Here is a 20,864-nt window from a genome sequence, read left to right as displayed (position 1 = left end):
CGTGCGCTATGAAGAGAGCTATCCATCGACAGTATGGTGATAATAGACACTGTCATGGGGTTGCTCTCTTTGTGGATGCCGCTAAATTCAGCGACCATCAGTAATGAAAATATAAACAACCTTCAGTTGGGTAAGTTAGAAGTAATAGGTGACGAATTCTAAACTTATGGTGAATAGTGGATTTACTTGCCATCAGGACCAGATTAAGATTTTTCGGGCCTCGAGGCTATCAAATCTTTTCGAGGGCCCCCTTGTATATGAATGTAAACCGAAATTTCTTTCAGCTACATGTTATAATAAACTTCAAACACTTTTATGAATGCTCTATAATTGTTAAATACCTTTTCCCCCTATTGTTACCTCCTTCTGACTTACAACAACGATAATGGTTTATTTATTTCACACAGATGAGTAAAATTAATTTTCTTAATGATGTTCGCGTCTCTGTAATATTTACGCCTTCGTTATAATTATAACAAATATTTCTATAATTTAAATTGGTTTCTCAACTTAATACATAATAGCTTGAGGTTGCGAAATCATATGTAATTAATGATTTCACTGTTACGAATGATCTATAAAGCAGATAGCAGGCACCAGACAGTAAATAGATATTAAACCTGTGATATATTAACTGTGATATCATATAAGCTGATATAATGCGAAAAGTAAAGTCATTCTCGAGACACTGACAATGAGTGATGAGGTATAGTCGTTGGTGTCGAAGTAATCTATTCTTACCGTCAACGTGCGTTAGACTGTTGCAGTACGAATTGTTTTACATTTCCCAGTCTTGTTGGATCTGCAATCACTGCTACAGTATTGTAAAATATTTGAAAATTTTGATAATTTAGGGCTGGCAAGCATGAAACCAATCTTCATAAATTAGGCGCCTTGCGCTGAAGCGCGTCAGTTTGTCTTCGGACGTCGAAGAGGCAGGGGGGTATCCTCTTATTTTCGACACAGCGCCATCTATACAAAAACGCCTCAAACTACTCGACGAGTTACCGATCGATTTCAGAAACAGGGGACCAGTAGCGCCGCCTATCGGGAAGTGGCAGAAACTCCGAAACAACTTACCGATTGCCGAAGGATAGGTCGGTTATTCGTCGAGTAGTTTCCTCTGCTTTCTGATAGGGGCGCTAGTGTTCCCCCCTTTCGGAAAATCGATCGGTAACTCGTTGAGTAGTTTCAGCCGCTTTTGTATCGATGGCGTTGCTATCGAAAATAAGAGCATACACCCCCCTGCCTCTTCAACGTCCGCTGACAGACTGAAGCAGTTAGTTATACACAAAATTTTAGTTTACATAAAAACGCTATCGACGTATTATAATTATTTTCTGCCTAAAAAATCGAAGCGAATCAATAAAGATTAAACCTAATTTATTTTGTACATAAACATAGAGGTTATACTATCTTTGAATTCATACTGTTATTTCATTCTTCATTAGATTATTTCGCATAATAATAATAAAAAAAGGTACATTGAGTTTATTAAAGGTAAGAATCCAATTTCTAATTATATCAAAAGTGAAACATTTATCATAATTTAGCTATTAAATTAACAACCGACATAATATGTAAATTTATATTTCTCTTTTAGTTTATTTGAACTATTAAATATGGCATGCATACCATGTGTCGCTATACCCATACTTCTCATTATATGGAGGTTCCTGGTACAACCATTATTATTGAAATGGTGGCAGTTTAGAAATAAACAAAAAATAACAGCTGATGAACAACCTCCAGAATTGATAAAGGAATGCAAAAATGGAGTTTGTACATTAACTTGGAAGAAAAGTCAAGAAAATAAAAAAACAGATTAAAATACATGTTATTTGTGAATGTTATTATTATGCATCTTTAAAACTCAACTATATTTCGATTATATACTTAAAAAAAAAAATTAACAGTTTGATGGATAATAAAAAAGGATGTTCAATTTATTATTTTAAAATACGTTACATATCGCTTAACAAATATTTAAAAGTCAATGAAATACCTTAGTCCTAATGCACATTCCTAAGTTCAACTTCAAATACCAATGTACTGTTACCTGGAATGACTGGAGGTGAACCTTTTGCTCCATATCTACAATAAAGATATTATTTGTAACCAAGCTACATATTTATAATGGAATATAAATTAAATAATAATACTTACGCCATAGCTGGTGGTATTGTAATTCGCCGTTTTCCTCCTACTTTCATTCCTATAATACCGGCATCCCATCCTTTAATTACTTCACCCTTTCCAAGTCTAAATTTAAAACCTTCTCCTTGTGTTGTCGAGTCGAATTTCTTTCCATTTTTCAAACGGCCTACGTAATATACTGATACAAATCTTCCACTCTTTGCAGGACTACCGTTGCCGATTTTTAGTTCTTCTATTTGTACTCCACCTTCTGCCACCCTCTTCTTTTGATCGCTTTGAACATTTTGGTCAGATGACCTAAGTTCTTTATTTTTTTTCTGTTTATTTTTCTGTTCTTGTTTCATTTCTTTTCCATTTACTAATTTCTTCTTATCTTCTTTTTTTTTCTGTTGCTGTTGTTGCTGTTTATTCTTTTTATCCCTCTGTTGAACTTTTACTTTCTTCTTTTCCTCTTCAGTGTTCTCCTCCTCATCTTCTTCGCTATCTTCTTCTTCCTCTTCTAATATTGGTTCCTCCTCTTCTTCTTCTTCTTCCTCTTCTTCTTCTTCAGTATCATTCTCTTTATTTAAGCCATCTAATTCTATATCTTCATCCGAAGATTCTGCTTTAATTTCATGTTTAGGGCGCTTGGTAGTCTTGTCATTTTTTAAAGAATCCTTTGCTTTTCTTTTTAACTTTTGGTCAACTAATTCTGGCACTTCATCTTCTTCTTCTTCTTCTTCATCTTCTTCTTCTTCTTCCTCTTCTTCTAATTCATCTAAATCCAGATCTTCATCAGGTATCAAATAACCAGTTAAATGTACGTGACCATGACCATTACATGTAAATGCAATCTTAGTTCCTTCTTCAAAATTTAAATCAAGCGGTACTTGCCATGTGGTATTTTTTTTCAAACTGCATAGTAGATAATTTCTGTTATCATAGCATAACATTACTTGAACCAAATTATCATCTGTAATAAATAAAAGTTTAGATAAATTAATTTTAAAAGAAGTTGCTCTATAAAATATAATTTCTTCAAGCATATAATCTACTTTTATTCAATTGAAATTGAATAGTATCTTGTGCTGGTATATTTATGCTGAAAGATTTAAAAAATAACGTATATAAAATTGATTTCTAGCTTTTACCGGCAGTTATCAGGTCTAAACTGGCCATTGAAACGTGGAATGATTTTTCAACGGTCTGTGTGTACCGTTTATTCGGTTCCATTATCAAACCTGAAAAAAATCAGTACATTTTATTACAATTTTATTATACTGTCAACAGCAAATAGTTTTTCGAAACCACATGGCGACGCCATTCTGAAATAGCCTTTACCGGCAAATTTTGGAAAACTAATATGTACTTTTATTCGTACATAATTCACTTACCCCAAAACATCTTGGCTTTAATATTGTTTAACGTCCGTTTAAATAAAATAAAGTATTAATAATTACAGCTTCTACTTATGTATGTACGTAAAATATAACTATATATACAGCACGCTTTATACAACGAACTATACGAATCACCTATCTCTCTCACGGACTCGCGCCAACCAACTGCCAACTGGTAATGAACATCTCACAAGGTGCTATATATGCGCAAGAAGTCGATTTCCAACATGAATTATTTTGTTATAGACTAGATACTTGTATCATACCATTATCATCACCAATAATTAACATTTAATATATTTAAAAAGACCTATTTCTCTGTAAAATTGTATAATAAATAAATAACTCTCTTCTTACATATTCTTAGTTAAATAAATATTTAATACAATTAAAATGTTTTATCAAAATATATTTTATTGCACATTTTTTATTGTATTAAAAATTTAAAATTATAGATATATTATACATAAAATTATATAACAAATGTAGACATTTATATGAATTTGTCTATAGTGCAAGAAAACCTACATATTTACATATGAGTACTTACATCTGTAGAATGTATACTTTTTGAAATAGAAGGATTAAAGTGAAGTTGACTGTTATGTTATAGACTTGGTATTGTACATACATACTTAAATTATTTTGTAAATTGCCAAAATGATGATGGATTATTTTGTAACAAATAATTCTTTAGCACCTGCTCCTATGGGAATTCAAAGTACCGCAGGTGCAGTTCCTGTAAAAAATGATAAAGGTTAGTAACCAAATGTTATAATTTTTAAATCATAACACAAACAAAGGATCTATATACTTACTTGACAATGATTGTTAAAATTAAATAATTAATAATGTGTAAATATTTTGGTAATAACATCTTAACAAATGTGTAATACTTGTAGGTGAACTTTCTATGAAAAAAGTAAAAGTGCATCGTTATGTCTCTGGAAAACGGCCTGATTATGCACCAGCAGCTAGCTCAGAAGAAGAATCTGAAGATGAAGATTTCTTAGAAAAACGAGCGCATAAAAATTATGAAGAAAATGAGACTTCTACGGATGCTCCGATACAGTCACAGATTAAGGTCCGTGACGAAGATGATCCGCGAATAAGAAGATTAACGCGATTAGAAAAACATAAAGAATCTAATGTAGAAATTCGTGCTGAAAGACATAGACATATCCATGAACCAGAATTAATTGAAGTTGAACCAGAAAGAACCAGAGAAAGGATCAAACTTGAAAGTTCAGATTCATCGGAAGACGAAGAATTGTCAGATTCAGAAATCGAAAGAAGGAGAGAAGCCTTAAAGCAACGAGTTTTATCTAAGAAAGAAAATGAAGAAGAATTAATTCACGGGGAAGAGGATGAAAGATCCGGGGATAGTTCAGAAGAAAGTTCAGAATATGAGGAATACACAGATTCTGAAGAAGAAACCGGACCAAGATTAAAGCCAGTTTTTGTTCGTAAAAAAGATAGAATTACAGTAATGGAAAAAGAAAAGGAAGCAATGAAACAAAAACAAGCAGAAATTGAAGCAAAGAAAATGGCTGAAGAACGAAAACGACAAACACTGCGGGTAAGTTTAATTCTTTATCGAAAAAGATATTTTTGTTAACTTGATATTTATTTTATAGATGGTAGAAGAAGCAATAAGGAAAGAAGCACAAGTTGGCAAAAACACTAATGAAACTGAAGGAAAACTGGAAGATGTTTGTACCGACGATGAAAATGATGAAGTTGAATATGAAGCTTGGAAACTGCGAGAATTAAAAAGAATTAAGCGCGATCGTGAAGAAAGAGAACAGTATGTTGTATCATTAAAAATAATGACATTTATATCTATTGTATCTTTCATTTAACAATTATGTTTTAGGCTTGAGAAAGAACGGCTAGAAATTGAACGGATACGTAATATGACGGAAGAAGAACGAAGACAAGAAGCTCGATTGAATCCGAAAGTTATTACGAACAAAGCAGCCAAAGGGAAATACAAATTTTTACAGAAATATTACCATCGTGGAGCCTTCTATTTGGATAAAGATGATAATATATTTAAACGAGATTTCTCTGGCGCAACATTGGAGGACCACTTTGATAAAACGATTTTACCAAAAGTTATGCAAGTGAAAAACTTCGGTCGTAGTGGTAGAACTAAATACACTCACTTGGTGGATCAAGATACCACTCAATTTGATTCACCTTGGATTTCAGAAACAGCTCAAAATTTAAAATTCCATAATAATCAAGCAGCAGGAATGAAACAAGTGTTTGAACGGCCGTCGTTGAAAAAACGGAAAAATGAAAATTAATTTAATTAAGTAATTTATAACATGTTTATTTCAATAAAATAATCTATTAAAAAAGTAATTAATAGTTAAATATAAAATTGTATATCAATATTATTGTATGCATAGTATTAATGAGGCACACTAAGGCCATGGAGTGGGCAGGCTCTTGGGCTTTGCAAAGGAGGCCGGCCTTCACAATGTACCTCGGTTGCCGGAACTACCAGTATGGGCTCGGGTACAATGGTCCCTTGAGGACTGAGTGCCCGACGCGTTCCATAATAATAATAATAATAATAATAATAATAATAATAATAATAATAATAATAATAATAATAATAATAATGCATAGTATTACATATGATCTCTTGTACATACATAAAAATACTCTCCTATCTTTATTATAATTTTTCTCTTATTTTTATGTAGACAACAAACTTTTTAAAGCTTGTTTAGCAACGGCACATTTAGCTTGCTTTTTATTTATACCAAATCCGTGAAAAAGTTTTACTTTTCCAGCGATAGTTACTTTTAAAGGTACCATAACTCCGTTCGTGCCTTCAATTTTATGGGCATTTCTAAAAAATATATTACTTAGTGATAAATTTGGAAATTTTACAAAAACAAAATATACTTACAAAAACTGTGGATGAGCCCCTTGAGTTTCATATAATACACGAATTGGTTGTTTTGGGATATTTTTACTAAATTCATCTAAATAAAGATCAAGTATTATAATGAATATTAATTTTCAGTTAATTATTTCCAAGTTTTCAAATTATTATATCAGTACTTACCAATTTCTTTATGCATGAGCGAGTATATTATATCCCAAGTTTTTTTAAGATTCTTACCACTGTCCAAATATATTGCACCTATGACAGATTCATATAAATCTCCTAACACTTTAGGAACATCTACATGCTCGACCACACTACATTCATCTTCTTCCAATAAGATCCATAAAAGCTATTAGATATAAAATACATATAGGTATTACATAAATGTATACACATATGTAATTTATTATAACAAAATATTGTAAAATACCTCGTCATTTACAACATGATCTCTTTCTTCTTGAAATTTTACAAAACGATTTATCGCTTCATTTAAATTTGGTGCATAAGCTAATAATGCAGTATGTAAACCATATCGTACACTTAAACACGCAAAAGTAATATTATTAACAAGAGCAGACCTTAAATCTGTCAATTCACCAGGATTTAAATTTCCACAGTTTTCATAAATATAACATGTAATTAAGAAATCTAAAACAACATATTGAAATAATATTACTTAAGTGTAACATGTTCAAAAGAATTTCCAAGTAAGTATTAGAAAATACATTAATATAAGTTTTCAAATATTTTCTTACCGAGTATAGCGTCACCAAGAAATTCCAATCTTTGATAACATTCGGTTACATTATTTGCTGTATACGAGGGATGTGTAAAAGCCTAAAACAGTTTGTTTCTTCCATATTAAATTATGAATTATTAAAATTTTTAAGTAATCAATTCCATTTTTATTAGTAAACTATTTTATTCGATACAATTTTATATACAATGTTTATCATATCATCAACTTCTACTTTTCACTTTGTGGAATTGATTACTTTCGTTTCTGAGAAGATCATTTATTTGTGTATTATAGTTCAATTTAAAAAATAACAAGTTTACACGATATGATTAAAACTAAAAGGCCATATGTTCTACGCGTTTTTTTTGTGTGTGTGAAAATCTGACAAAATTTTGTAACACCACTAAAAATAGAAGATCTAATCCGTTTCTTTAAATAATATAAAAAGAAATAAATATATATATATATATATATATATATATATATATATATATAAAAATACCTTAAGTAAAAATGCTTGATTTTGAAATTTATACCCAATTTTTGTTTCTATGTTGGAAGCCCACGGCATGAAACGATTTATATTCTCCTGAGCAACAAAATCCTCTGAAATATCATATAATAGCCCACGAATATCAATTTCATTTGGTAAAATTTGTAACCATTTCAACAAAATAATGGTATCTTTAATACCCAAATGCTGTTAAAGTGAAAATTGAAATTAGTGTAATTGAGTATATAAGAGTCATACTTGTTAACTACATCACATGGATATATTAAAATACAATCAAAGCTCTAAAGCTTTAATGAAAAGAATTGCATAAATATTATATGCCTGATATTTCAAACTTACTGTAAGATATACACCAATTAGTGCTTCTATGCAATCAGCTACTGTTTTATCAGCAACAGTTTGTATTCCAAGATAATGTTCCATGCCAGTTTGTGATTCTGCTGGCTCCCAATTTAATACTTTCTCTTCTATTACACTATTGGTGGTTTCACTTATAATTCCAATAAATTGTTCAGTTTTAGGTATTTGAATTTCATATAAAACATTTGGTGATACCTTAATGTAAAATTTTACTGATTTTAATTTTTTAAGTTTTATAATAATATTATAATCATGTAATTATTAAAATAATATAAACCTCTGTTTCCAATAATAATGTTTGAAGCTGTCTGTTTACTGTATAAGCAGGAGCAATAAAATTACTTAATGGTGCAAAATCATCAACTTTCATACGTCCGGGAATGTTCTTTTTAACTCCACAGTAATAAAGATTACGATTACCAATTAGTTTCCCTTTTAATGTTGTTAACGGACCTTCGTTACAGTTTGGAAACGTAGTGTACAAAAATAAAGATACAATAAATTTTAAATAAGAATCTCCTAAAGTTTCTAGGCGTTCCAAATTAAATGCATCTTGCCCTGATTTACTTGTTAGAGCCTATAAAAATATTAATTTTTACAAAGTAATATTTTATATTATAGTTAAAGCGAAAGAAAGAAGATAAATAATATACTTACATACATAATTTGCACGGGATCAGGTCCTTTTGAATCTTTTAATAATAAAATGTTCAAATCAGGTACTGCTACTGATGGTCTATTTCTAAAATGAACTTTACTATTTTTCTGAAAAAAAAAAATGTATTTTATACGTGATTAAAATATTTATGACAAATATATTTTTTTTTAAGTATCAAGTATTACCATTGCATCATTATTGAATTCACATGTTCCTTGTATAAATTGACAATAATGTTCAATCTGAATCAATTGAACTTCTTCAATGTTTCTATATAAATCGGGTGGTTCTTGGTCTTTTGACCATGGATAGTGATGTGTCTCTATGTTCAATACTTTTTAGGAACAAACAATTATTTTTAAAACTGGCTTTCGGAAAAAATAATGTAAAAAACAGAAACGATTTCTAAAATATAAAATACATACCATCTACTTCTGGACCATTTAAAACTGATTCTGGTTGTGAATCATCGATAGTTTCATTAGTAGAAGTATCTAGTAAACGGTCAAATGATTCTTCTTTGTCTTCATCAGTTATTACTAATGGAGGCCATTCATTATCATTCGATAACAACCCTAACTTAGTTTCTTCAGCAATAGTATATCTTAAGTCTTCTGCAATTAAAAGTTGTGAAACTCTATGCAAAATAGATGGTAACAATGTTGTTTTCAGCCAGTATAAAGGTGGAAAGTTAATCCTGATGCATAATTCTGGAACCAGATGTTCTTTAAAATCTTTAGAAGATTCTGCCCATTTACGTTTCTTTGATTCAACCTGCATGCGACTATACACAAAAAATATATTTTTAATTATAAACTTGATTTTACCTGAATTATACATAAAAACTTGCATATTACCTGGGTTTTATATAATCAATCTTTCTCGATATCGTTTTTACTTCTAACATTGGTTGCTTTGAATTTTTTATGACTAAACCGTGTTTTTCTTTAAAATAATGAGCATATGAAAAGAAATTTTCACTTGGAAAACATGAATTTGGTGTAAGATCATCACAAATTTGTGTAACTATATATACATCCGCAGAAGGTCTGTAACTAGGTATAACTAAAGATAATTCATAATCATTATTCTTAAAATGAAAAGGAACTGACGGTTGTATTCGTTTTATACAATCATATTGTTTTATAATCGGCCAATTTATTTCCCACTTTTCATCAACTAAAAAGTTACTATTTGTAGTAAATTTTATTGAAATGTATGGTAACATATAATAAAACACTTACCTGGTACAACTAGAAAACAATTATCATAATTGTAATTATCAAATAACATGAAAGGTTTTATGACAGGTATAATTTGACTAAATATTAAAGTGTGAAAAATTTTTAAGTATCCAATTTCTTTTTCAGATAATGTCATTGTTGCATAATTTACTTTAACATCAACATTCAATTCATCAGCATTCATAAATAATGGAAATGATGGTGTCTATAAAAAAGTGTGATTTATAAAATGAACGTTACAAAAGTATAAATTTGATCTTTTTACCTTCGGCATTGGATTTGCAGAAAGTATTGCAAAGCCTGCAGCACTATTCAGTAAATTGTAGAATACCAAATGTCGGTTATCATCATGCGGTACAGAATACTTAGGCTGAACATGAAGAACATGCAAGTATAATATCATTCCTGGGAGCGGAAATGCACCGTACAGAGCCGATGGAAACTATAAATAAATTTTAAATTATACGTATGAATCAATACAATTTAATTTGAAATAGTAAATTTGTAATTAAATTTTACTTGTAATTTATGATGTCGTTTCTTTTTGTAAGTTCCAATTAATGCCCTGTCTTCTGACTCTTCCTCATTTATCCAAGTTGGAAATAAATAATCAATATTTTCTTCTGGCATACTTATTATATTTGGTATTAATTTATTAGATAATCCGCCAATTTTATGTAATTCTATACACATCTTCATTGCTGCAGACCTTTTTGCAGAATTAATGGAGGGCATAAGATCACCAAAAATAACGGTTTTTAATGGGGCTATACTCGGTAATTTAAGAGAAACCTACAAAATATGTAATATAAACATATTATTGTGTAAAATAAAAACATGTCATTTTTATAAAGTTTTTATTACCTTACAAAGATCATCCCCATTCAATTTTTCTTTGTACAATATCCAAACAGGTACTAAAGAAACATATTTAGATTTTAATAATGAAACACAGTACCGGTTTATTAAACCAATTGCTGACTGCTCTGTTACAGTATTTGTTATTCCATCTTTATCAATAACAACATATGGTTTAATATCAAATTTATACAATTCATTTTTAATTTCATTTTTTGTTGGTTCTGCACGAATATTGGTTTTACCTACTAAAAGCTTTTTAACAAGGATAAATTTAATAAATTTGAATCAATCAGTATCTTATGAACGACGATAAGTGTTATTAACAAAAAATACCTGTTGTAAATATTGCTCCACTATTTGAAATTGCTTATACCGTTCTAAATAAGTCGCGTCATTTTTTGGTAATAATAATACATAACGACTGGAAGCAAATCGTGCTCTTCCTTTACTTTGAATATATGATCTAACATCCATTGGTAAATTATATCTTATGACTAATGTACATGTTGGTATATCTATACCTTCGTCTATAACGTCTGTTGCAATAATACAATTTGACAAACCATTTTTAAACCTAGATTTTCAAAAAGATATGTTTTTAATACCAATAAATAAAAGATAATGTAAGAAAAAAATAACGTTATACCTTAGCAAAGCTTCCTTGTTCCATTTTGATATGCATAAGGATTCTTTACAATTTTTATAAGGATTATTTGAGAACCCAACCACAAAATCAGGTTTTAAAAATTTGTATTCTTCATCGTGCATTGACAAATTCTAAAATAACAAATTTTTAAATAATTATAGAAGAATAATTTATCTAGGTTTTAAAAGTAAAAATTAAATTCTACCTTTAACACTTGATATAACACTTTCACCGTAAATCGTTGTCGTACAAAAATAATACAACAAAACTTCTGATCATCACATTTATTGTTATAGAAATTTTTTAATAGATGGAAAAGTTTCCGCGTTTGGTCACATGAATAACTGTAATGGAAATTTTTTACTTTATACATATGTGATTATCAAAATTACATTACATTAAATTTAAATTTATTAATAAATTTAGAATAAGATTTTAATAATTTTTAGTAAATGTAAATATTACTTATGAATTCTTTCCAATTCTGTGTTGATTTTCATTTTATTTTCAAGTAACTTCCTACATTTAGTTATTTGTGTTAAAAGATATTCCAAAATATACACAGTATCCTGAAAATAATATAATGTAAAATATGAAAAAATAAAACTCGCTATTTAATTTATAAACGTACCAAATCCTCTGCATTTTTTTTTAAACATTCTAATTGAATTAAATGTAGTAAAGCAGATTTATCAGCACCATAAATTCCTGTATTAAAAATTGAATATAAATCATTTTATTTATTTAATTATCTAACAAGTATTTTCTTCATAGTTATACCTGTATGTAGAAATTGATTTTTAATATCTTCCATTATAGAAATTAACTTTTTAATAACAGGTTTGGGTCTAAATTCAATGCTTGATTCAATGTTTCTCAATGAAGTATCCAAAACTATTTGTTCCAAAATTTGACCTGTTTCCATAATAATAGTGGTAATTTGGTTTTCAACATCAGATGGATCACACACATCAAATTTAACAAATATCTGTTCGGGAACTGGATAATAACTACGAAGTTGGTCAAATGTATTTACCGTTGCTACTTTTGCTTGAAAAGTTACTTCTAAAGACTGCAATAAGAGTTAATTATTATTTTAGCTTAATTAAAATATCAGCTGTTTTCTAGTCTTATAATAAGTAACGTCACAATGTAATAGTATTTAATGAATGTAACATAAAATTATAGAATTACATAAATATATTTAGTAATATACCTTAATAATTGATTCCACTTTATTCAACTTCACATTAGAATTTAATAGGGTTGCTGATAAACCTAAAATTCTTGGTTGCTCTTTAACAGGACAATTTGCAAAAAGCTGCATTATTTGTCTCATAGGATGATCATTTACTGCTCTATGACATTCATCAAAAATTATTAAATTTATTTTACTTAAATGCATATATCCATGACAAATTGCATCTACTAAAATTTGAGCCGTCATTACTAACACCTGTAATGTGATATTTTTTGTAAAAGAAAAACATTAATTCAATAAATAATTTATATAGTAATTGATAGTGTTTCCTATAATAATTTTCTAAAATAATTTCTAGGTAATATTTACAGCAATAGTGTACAGCAGTAAAATTAACAAACAATACCTGACTGTTTTTTAACTGTTGCTCCCATTCCATATCTTTCCAAAAATCAACATTACAATCACCACTGACTGCTCCACAAGATAAATCAGTTAATCTTTTAATATATTCACTTTGTTGGGTAACCAAAGGTACTGTATTGACTATAAATACAGTATGTTTCCTCCCATCATCAAACGGTCTAAAATTTTGTAGTAAAAATAATTAATCAGAAGCAACAAAGTAATTTTTTCAAATACCTTGAACACCCAATTATAATAAATACCTTTGAACATCTGCACTTAATTCTTTTATAAGCATAATAGCAATAAATGTTTTTCCAGCACCAGTGGGTAGATAAACAATAGTATTTTGTTTAAGTGCTACTTCCAAAAGATCAATTTGATATGTTCTTGCTATAAAGTCATCTGTATTGTTCTCCATGGCCTTAAATAAATAGGAAAAGGTACCTTAAAAATATTATTTCGTTTAAAAACAAAAATAATTCATTTAACACTCACCAAAAAATAAAGAACTGAATAAATCAAATATTTCAAATTCACGATCGTGTTTTTACAAATATTACTACCAAGAATGTCACAGAACTGGGGAACTCCCAAGATGAAATCTCCATTGATTAACGTGATACAAGACATTCTAACCAAATGATTTTTATACCAATGTTTCCAGATACAGTTTTCATTCATAAAATGCATATTATATTTATTGGAAAATGATGTAAAATTAGTTATAAGATTTTTATACAAAATAATTAAAAAGTTTATATATATAAAATTTAATTTCCTACTAAATATGTGTAAAAATGGTTAAAGTATTATATTTCTATGTATTTTCAAAGCATGTTACTGTTCAAAAACTTGTAATGTTCACTTTTTTTGTTTTCAATAAAAGTTAAAGGGCATTTACAATGATGTGTAATAATCAGAACGAGGTACTCTTCTTCGTATCATCAAATTACAGGTCAGTAGCAGTTGGTGCTACAAAACTACGTAATTCTTAAATATTCCTTTAATATACGTAAGTATTTGATTTGTTACACCTTCTTGGAGTGTTACAAATATTAATTTTACGTTAAGACTTAAATTTATAGATTATTTTAAGATTTTAATTACATTAAATTGTTACAGGGTTCTAACAAAATGCGGCTAGGAAAGAAGCATTTTGAAATAGCAACAAAATGGTAAATATTGCATTTATTTTTTAACATAAATATTAATTACTTAATTATTGAAGTGTTTAATATTATGTTTTGTATCTTCATTAAGATTTAACAGTTGAACGTTTTAATTATGTAATACCATTTTACTTGTCAATAGGTTTATAAATTTTTAATATACATAATCATTTTCTGAATTAGGCTACCATCTGCAATGATTTATGCAGGAGCAGCTGGCATGGGAGTAATTTATTTTACTGATTGGAAAGTAGTTGCTAAATACATACCTTTTTATGGAGGAAAGTTTGAAGAATAGATTGTAAGATATTGCATACCATACTATTAATTAAACTATAGCGTTGTATAAATGATTGAATATGTAATTTATTAAATATAATTATATAATAATAACTATGTGAGTTTTATGTTGATTTAAGTTGCTGTTCTCTTTCCTTGCGTTTTTCATAAATGATATTTGCATATATTTCATTATCTTTTTTCTTGTAATGGGTAACATAATCTTGGATATAAATTCTGCAAGCACACGCATTAATTACATCTTACAGTTAAACTTTTTAAATTAATATTAATAAAATTATATTTACTTGAAACATAAAATGCATCCCATAAATCCACCTACACATAACGATATCTTTGTTGGTGTGTTAAAGAATGGTTTTGTCCTTGTCATCGCGTATCTCCTGTAAGATGATAAACTATATATGTATAATACATTTCCGTTATGCATATTTGATTAACATTTAATTATGCTTAAATTAATGACAGAAACAATATCCTAATTGTTTTACTTTAACTCTGTTACTTAACCTCTTTTAATGACCAAGAAGACTTACTTTATTTACGTTATTACCTCCAAAGTTTTCTTTCGCGTATTGTTTTAATGGTTCATTCCAAGAATAATAAGCAGTACCAAAACCTAGCACAAGAACAGCCGCAAACTGTCCTTTTGTAATATAAAGTCGCATTATCGATATAATTTTAGATTCTGATTAAAATCTGATAAAAAGAAAATTTTTATTGAAATCGTAAACTTACTAAATACAACTAAATAATGATAGTTGTAACTCCAGCCGAATCTATATTAGCCGTGCTAAAGGTAAAAATAATATACCTAACCCAAAGTACCGTATCAGCCTCTCGACTACGCAGCTTCCCTCTACCAGCATTTCAATTTCCCGCTTACTTTTTAATTACATATTTATGCACGTGGCATTTTTTACTCCTTCAAAGAATATGAAAAGCGGATAAGTGTAATAATACAAATAAGTTTTATTTATTTATATTAACTTTGCAGATCTTTCATGTAATATAAATTCTTGTTCATATAATCAGACTGTGAAAATTGTAAATAATATCAAAACAGAAAAATATTTTTATTCAGACAAAATTTTTAAGTATCAACGGTTTTGAAAGTGTATTATTAACAAAAGTACTTACATGTATACAATTCATGATATTTTGAATAATAAAAACCGTACATACATTGTCAAATATAAGTGTTACTTAAATTTTTCCAGAGAATTTGTAAAATTGATTATATACATTTAATTGAACTTTAAACATCTCTTGCATTGAAATAGGTAGTGTTCGAGATAATAATGCAATTCCATGATGATCACATATACTAATTAAATGATTTATACAGTTTTGTAAAGAAATCTGAAATGAAATATTGAACTATATTATATTAAAATGATTTTAAGGATATACATTTTAAAAATAAAAGTTTATGTAAATACATAAATATAAAAAGAAATACCTTCACAAAACTTGCTATTGAATCTTCTGAAAATAGTTCCAACAAATCTGCTATCAGATAAGGACTTATATGAATCAATTCTTTTCTTAGTTTTGTTAAAAAGTTTATAAACCTACATATAAAATAAAATAAATACATTAATTTTTATATTAAATAAAACAAAAGTTTATGTTAAATAAAAAATGGTTCACTTACTTTTCAATATCCAGTGCCAGACATTTGAATATGTATTCTTCAGATTTATTAATAATAATTTTGGATTTATGGACAACAATACTCAATATTTGTCTATATAATAATAATAATGCAGGTAATCTATCTGTAATTAAACTTGTTCTCGTTTTTAGTAATACATTACATAATTCTAATGTGTCACTACAAATTGATATTGTAGTCTCTTGTAATGCTTTCAATCCAACAAATATACACATATCTATAACATAACCCGGCAGATATAAATGTTTAGTGGAGAGAATGTTTCGAATTAATTTCAACAAACTCGGCCAAAGGTTTCTTGGTATAATTATATTTTGTATTGTTTGAATTAATTTACTGATAGCTAATAAGCGTAGTTTACTTCGATTGTTAGACATATTTATTTTCAATATAGAATTCCATATTACATAAATGTTTTCTACATCATTTTCTTGTGCATTGGAAAGAGTTTTTATCTGTAATCAAATAAAACTGTAAACTTACATAATATTAATAATTATAGTTATTATTTACAGTTATGATCAAATAAACATGTAATCGTTAATTACATACCACTTGATTATGTAAATGTTCAAATAATTCGTGTACTTCTTTTGCTTCACTTGATTCTAATAAAGGTAAAATTACATCAACACACGGATAGTTGAAGGAGACAAACCATATCCCTCTTAATGTCTCATTCGTAATTTGAAATATTTTCTGATTATGGAGGATAATAGTTGCTAATTGTAGTCCATCTTGCAACATTTCATTTCTTATTTTTTTGTTATTATCATTCTATTGATAAAATACTCCCAATTATTAAAAATATGATAAATTAGTATAATAAACTTTAGTAACTTGATTACAATATTTACCATAAATATATCATCAAGTATAGATTGTGCTAATATTTTTAATTTTTCTTCAACGTTTTCGTTTGTAAGATTGATTTTCAATATTAAATTCAATATTTTCAAGTCGTCAATTTCTGTTATTTTTGACGATACTGTTTTCATTATAGTTTTACTTATTTTCTTCTCTGCCTTTTTAATAATTACCTTTTGATCAGCGTTTAATTTTGCTTTAACATGTTCCATAGATTTTAATAAAAGAAGAATGTTCTTTTTAGAATTCATAGAAGATTTTACAAACTTCTTTAAAACTGCATATGATAAACAACTTCGAAGAAATAGTTCTATACTTCTCTGAGTAATTTTGTTATGTGGTAACTGACTTAATAATAAGGAGGGATTGATATACTCAAATATGTTAACATCAGACTTTTCTAGTAAATCTGAAAGTTAACAATTTTTCATATAATTTGAATTTAAGTTAACCTTTATAGAAATATAGTATTAACATTTGTTAAATAAAAAATACCTGAAAATATCGTGTTACATAATGAAATTATCTCATCGTTATGGTTGCATTCCATTCTAAGAGCAAATATGAACATAAACATTGTTATTCTGATTTCAGGATTCAAAAACATTACAGGTAGATGAAACAATACTTCTAAATGCATTTTAATTTTAGTTAAAGATGTATCATCTGCATATATCCATTTCTCTTTTAATAATTCTTCTTTTATATGTATTAATATATTATTTAACTTTTTATTTTCATTCATTTCTGCTTCAAGTAGGAATTCCTACAAAATAATAATATAAATATTGTTAAATTATTTAAGTAATTTTGTATAATACTTGCACCTTTTACTGTAAGTAAAAGATTTACACTTACCGTATGAAAATATTCACTTATAGATTTTGTTACTCCTGTTACTAATTGTCCAATTTGAATGAAAACACAATTTGATAGAGATAGTACTAGTCTTCTGTTTTCTTGCAGGCTATCTTTGCGTAACACTTCTATCCATTTACTAAAACTATCTGCATTGCATGTCATTTGTATTAACAATAAATTTGCTATTTTTGATATCTCTTCATTATTCATAAATGGTATTATTTGCGTATCAAATTTTAATATATATTGCCAAGAATATTCTAAACCACCTATTAGATTATTAAGCATCACTGAAGATTCACTTAAAGAATTTTGGGATATCTTAACTTGTTGTAAAATAAGTTTATTCTGTAATTAAAATACTGATTTATTAGTTACACATATTGCATAAATAAGATAAATAATTAAGCTGTTATTAACATACCATACTGTTTTTACTATTGTCTGTTCCAAAATTTGTAATTCGTTGAATCAATTGTTGCCACTGATCTTCTGATATAGGAAATTTCAAGTTTTGTGGAACAATTTTTGGCATATAATATATGAGTGCTCTTTGCATTTCGTTCCATGAGAATATTGCAGCTAATAACGTTACGGTAATTTTCTCATTATAACTTAAGTGTAACATTTGAGCTATCAAAAGCGATAAAATATTTCTTAACTCATTAAAATCATTCACAAACTTCTTATAAAAAGCTAATGTTCCTGTATGTTCAAAAACACATGTACCATCTAAAAATGTAGTAAGCAATTTAACTGTTGCTTGTAATATTACAATATTTTTACCTATAATAAATAACATTTAATATTAGTTTATTACTAAATCATCATTTAATATTTAAATCAAATATTTATGCACAAAGTGATAGAGTATAGTTATTACCTGTACAGGTATCATCAGATTGTAACACTTCTGTACAATTAGTTTTTAAATGATATATTAGTGTTCTTAATATATTTATATTTTGCGTACTCGTAATGTTATTTACTGATTTCATAAATTTTTCTTTGAACTCATTTAGAAAGGATATATCAATTTCTGTATTTTTATTATTTAAGGAATTGTTCAAAGTGATCAACATTGTTGAAATTATTTTTTCTTCTTGCCTTAAATGTATACAAACATCCATAATAGAGGTAATTAGTTTTGTACATTCTGGCACTGATTTTTCCATAAATATTTTTTTCAATATCTCTTGCATATTCTTCTCAATTAAGAGAGGATTAAAATGACAAAATTGTGTCAGAAGATCATAATCTATTCTACTCATCTTTTTACTTGATAGGATATTATCTATTATATCTTGACAGTAATCAAACAATGTAATGTTGTGTATTTTATTGTCAAAATCAAATGTTACATCATTTAAATTTTTCAAAAAAGAATTAAAGATTTCTTTTTCATATATTCCTGCACACTTTACTAATTCTCTGAATATTAGATCTAATATGACATTATCTGTCTTGAAAATATTTATTGCAGCACGAAAAAAAAAGATAAATGTCACCAAATTACTTTGAAGATCTTTTGTCTTTGCTTCCTCGGCTAAAATGGATAATAAATTTTCAAACTGTATTATATTTTTGTCCTCTATAAATTCTTTACTTTGTACATGTTTTTTCTTGAAAATCAATTGCTGAATGCACTTGTAAGTTACAGCTCCCAATCTATTTGTGTTATCAGTGCGTTTATGATCAATTATATCACATACAGAATATAAAACATCACGTATAAATATAGTTCTTAAATTATCTTTTATAGTAGAAGTAGTTTTATACATTTGAATCATACTTTCTATGACTGTAATTATTGTGTTGTAAGCTGTTAATGATAGTTCATCATTTTTGTTAACAAATTTTGTGCTTATTTCTTCTATTGATTGTTTTTCAGTGTTAAAATTGCATTCAAGAATATTATGTATGCATTCTAATAAAGACTTTATCAAAAGTCCTAACTCCTCTGGTTTGCTATTAAAATATTGTTGTACTCCATCATTAGCAATTATTAATTCACAACATTTAAAAACATCACTGTACGTATCTTTTATACCTTTTTGAAGTGTTTCAATAAGCGTATTAACCAATAACTTTTTTACATTAATTTTAATATCCAGATATTTAATTTTTAAACAGCTTCTTAATAAGCTCCAAGCCTTTTGATCTCCATTAGATATTTTACAAAGCCATTGTAAAATGAGATCTTCCTTATATGCTATTGGTACTTCAACAGCATGAAAAACATTTTCTGCTAATTTTAAACGTTTAGGTAAAGGTTCTTCATTTGCGTTTAGTCGCTTCAATAACTCTGTTAAGTATATGAATAAATGTAATAGAAATTATAGCAGATATTTAAATGTTACAATAATTTACATTACATTACGTGTGACTTACCTACTGATAAAACCATTTTAAATATTTTTAAACTTCACATCAATATATTCAATTCTACATATGTCTTTCAATTTTACTGTGAATTTTGTTCTACTCTTTTGTATTGTAATGAAATAAATACCTACATTATATATATGCGTGAATACATATCTACAACATTAAAATATAATATTTCACTTGTATCTATCAGATATTACAAAATAAATAACATTGAAACTATTATTATTTGAGGTTATTGGATGTTCATGCATGCACGCTTAGTGCCACAAATGCCGCAAAATGCCGCAAAAGCGCTTGCGCATACAAAGCATGCTTGGACCAATCAGAGTTGACGTAGAGATTTAAGAAAAATATAGAATTTGAAAGTGCACGACAAAATTGATTATGATAGGACATTATAATTAATACTATTGCAAAATGTGTTTCAATTTATTACGAGTTAATAAAAACAAAACATCAAATATTTAATAATTTATATGCAATTGATCTATGGTTAATAAATGTCACATCCAATTAGATC

The 20,864-nt window shown here is 27.7% G+C and overlaps 4 protein-coding genes across 9 annotated transcripts; 1 reads left to right on the top strand and 3 right to left on the bottom strand.

Annotated features, from left to right (window-relative positions):
- Positions 1-1,925: 1,925 nt before the first annotated feature.
- LOC114873550 (46 kDa FK506-binding nuclear protein-like) lies at positions 1,926-3,730 on the bottom strand. Its single transcript, XM_029181976.2, has 4 exons — positions 3,531-3,730; positions 3,288-3,377; positions 2,167-3,109; positions 1,926-2,094 (listed from the first exon to the last, which is right to left on the bottom strand). Exons 1-4 carry the CDS (start codon positions 3,538-3,540, stop codon positions 2,013-2,015), a joined length of 1,125 nt encoding a protein of 374 aa, XP_029037809.1. The 5' UTR covers positions 3,541-3,730; the 3' UTR covers positions 1,926-2,012.
- Positions 3,731-4,086: 356 nt separating this feature from the next.
- Positions 4,087-5,900, top strand: LOC114873566 (microfibrillar-associated protein 1). The gene is made up of 4 exons (XM_029182005.2): positions 4,087-4,293; positions 4,439-5,115; positions 5,174-5,343; positions 5,413-5,900. Exons 1-4 carry the CDS (start codon positions 4,197-4,199, stop codon positions 5,846-5,848), a joined length of 1,380 nt encoding a protein of 459 aa, XP_029037838.1. The 5' UTR covers positions 4,087-4,196; the 3' UTR covers positions 5,849-5,900.
- Positions 5,901-6,240: 340 nt separating this feature from the next.
- Positions 6,241-13,766, bottom strand: LOC114873565 (endoribonuclease Dicer). Its single transcript, XM_029182004.2, has 26 exons — positions 13,574-13,766; positions 13,339-13,499; positions 13,077-13,254; positions 12,686-12,925; positions 12,250-12,541; positions 12,101-12,177; positions 11,935-12,038; positions 11,675-11,813; positions 11,470-11,600; positions 11,157-11,397; positions 10,827-11,075; positions 10,482-10,754; positions 10,228-10,404; positions 9,963-10,167; positions 9,576-9,897; positions 9,144-9,502; positions 8,904-9,052; positions 8,718-8,825; positions 8,338-8,637; positions 8,040-8,255; positions 7,689-7,886; positions 7,203-7,284; positions 6,875-7,095; positions 6,622-6,793; positions 6,463-6,538; positions 6,241-6,402 (listed from the first exon to the last, which is right to left on the bottom strand). Exons 1-26 carry the CDS (start codon positions 13,757-13,759, stop codon positions 6,246-6,248), a joined length of 5,013 nt encoding a protein of 1,670 aa, XP_029037837.2. The 5' UTR covers positions 13,760-13,766; the 3' UTR covers positions 6,241-6,245.
- Positions 13,767-14,593: 827 nt separating this feature from the next.
- LOC114873569 lies at positions 14,594-20,605 on the bottom strand. Of its 6 annotated transcripts, none has more exons than XM_029182012.2 (14): positions 20,345-20,605; positions 18,837-20,258; positions 18,378-18,739; positions 17,951-18,301; positions 17,588-17,858; positions 17,083-17,501; positions 16,778-17,002; positions 16,205-16,680; positions 16,010-16,121; positions 15,688-15,909; positions 15,362-15,583; positions 15,084-15,246; positions 14,835-14,930; positions 14,594-14,763 (listed from the first exon to the last, which is right to left on the bottom strand). In XM_029182012.2, the coding sequence occupies exons 1-10, from the start codon at positions 20,358-20,360 to the stop codon at positions 15,754-15,756; spliced, it is 3,810 nt and encodes a 1,269-aa protein (XP_029037845.1). In that variant the 5' UTR covers positions 20,361-20,605; the 3' UTR covers positions 14,594-14,763; positions 14,835-14,930; positions 15,084-15,246; positions 15,362-15,583; positions 15,688-15,753. The 6 variants fall into 6 exon arrangements, 5 of the variants coding, with proteins under 5 accessions (XP_029037845.1, XP_029037846.1, XP_029037844.1 ...); XM_029182013.2 differs by having other exon boundaries at positions 15,362-15,472; XM_029182011.2 differs by having other exon boundaries at positions 15,362-15,909.
- Positions 20,606-20,864: the final 259 nt, after the last annotated feature.

This window comes from Osmia bicornis, chromosome 13 (assembly GCF_907164935.1).
Source record: "Osmia bicornis bicornis chromosome 13, iOsmBic2.1, whole genome shotgun sequence".
Lineage (NCBI taxonomy): Eukaryota > Metazoa > Arthropoda > Insecta > Hymenoptera > Megachilidae > Osmia > Osmia bicornis.
Note: the sequence above shows the minus strand (reverse complement) of the source record. Positions and strands in the feature narration are given on the sequence as shown.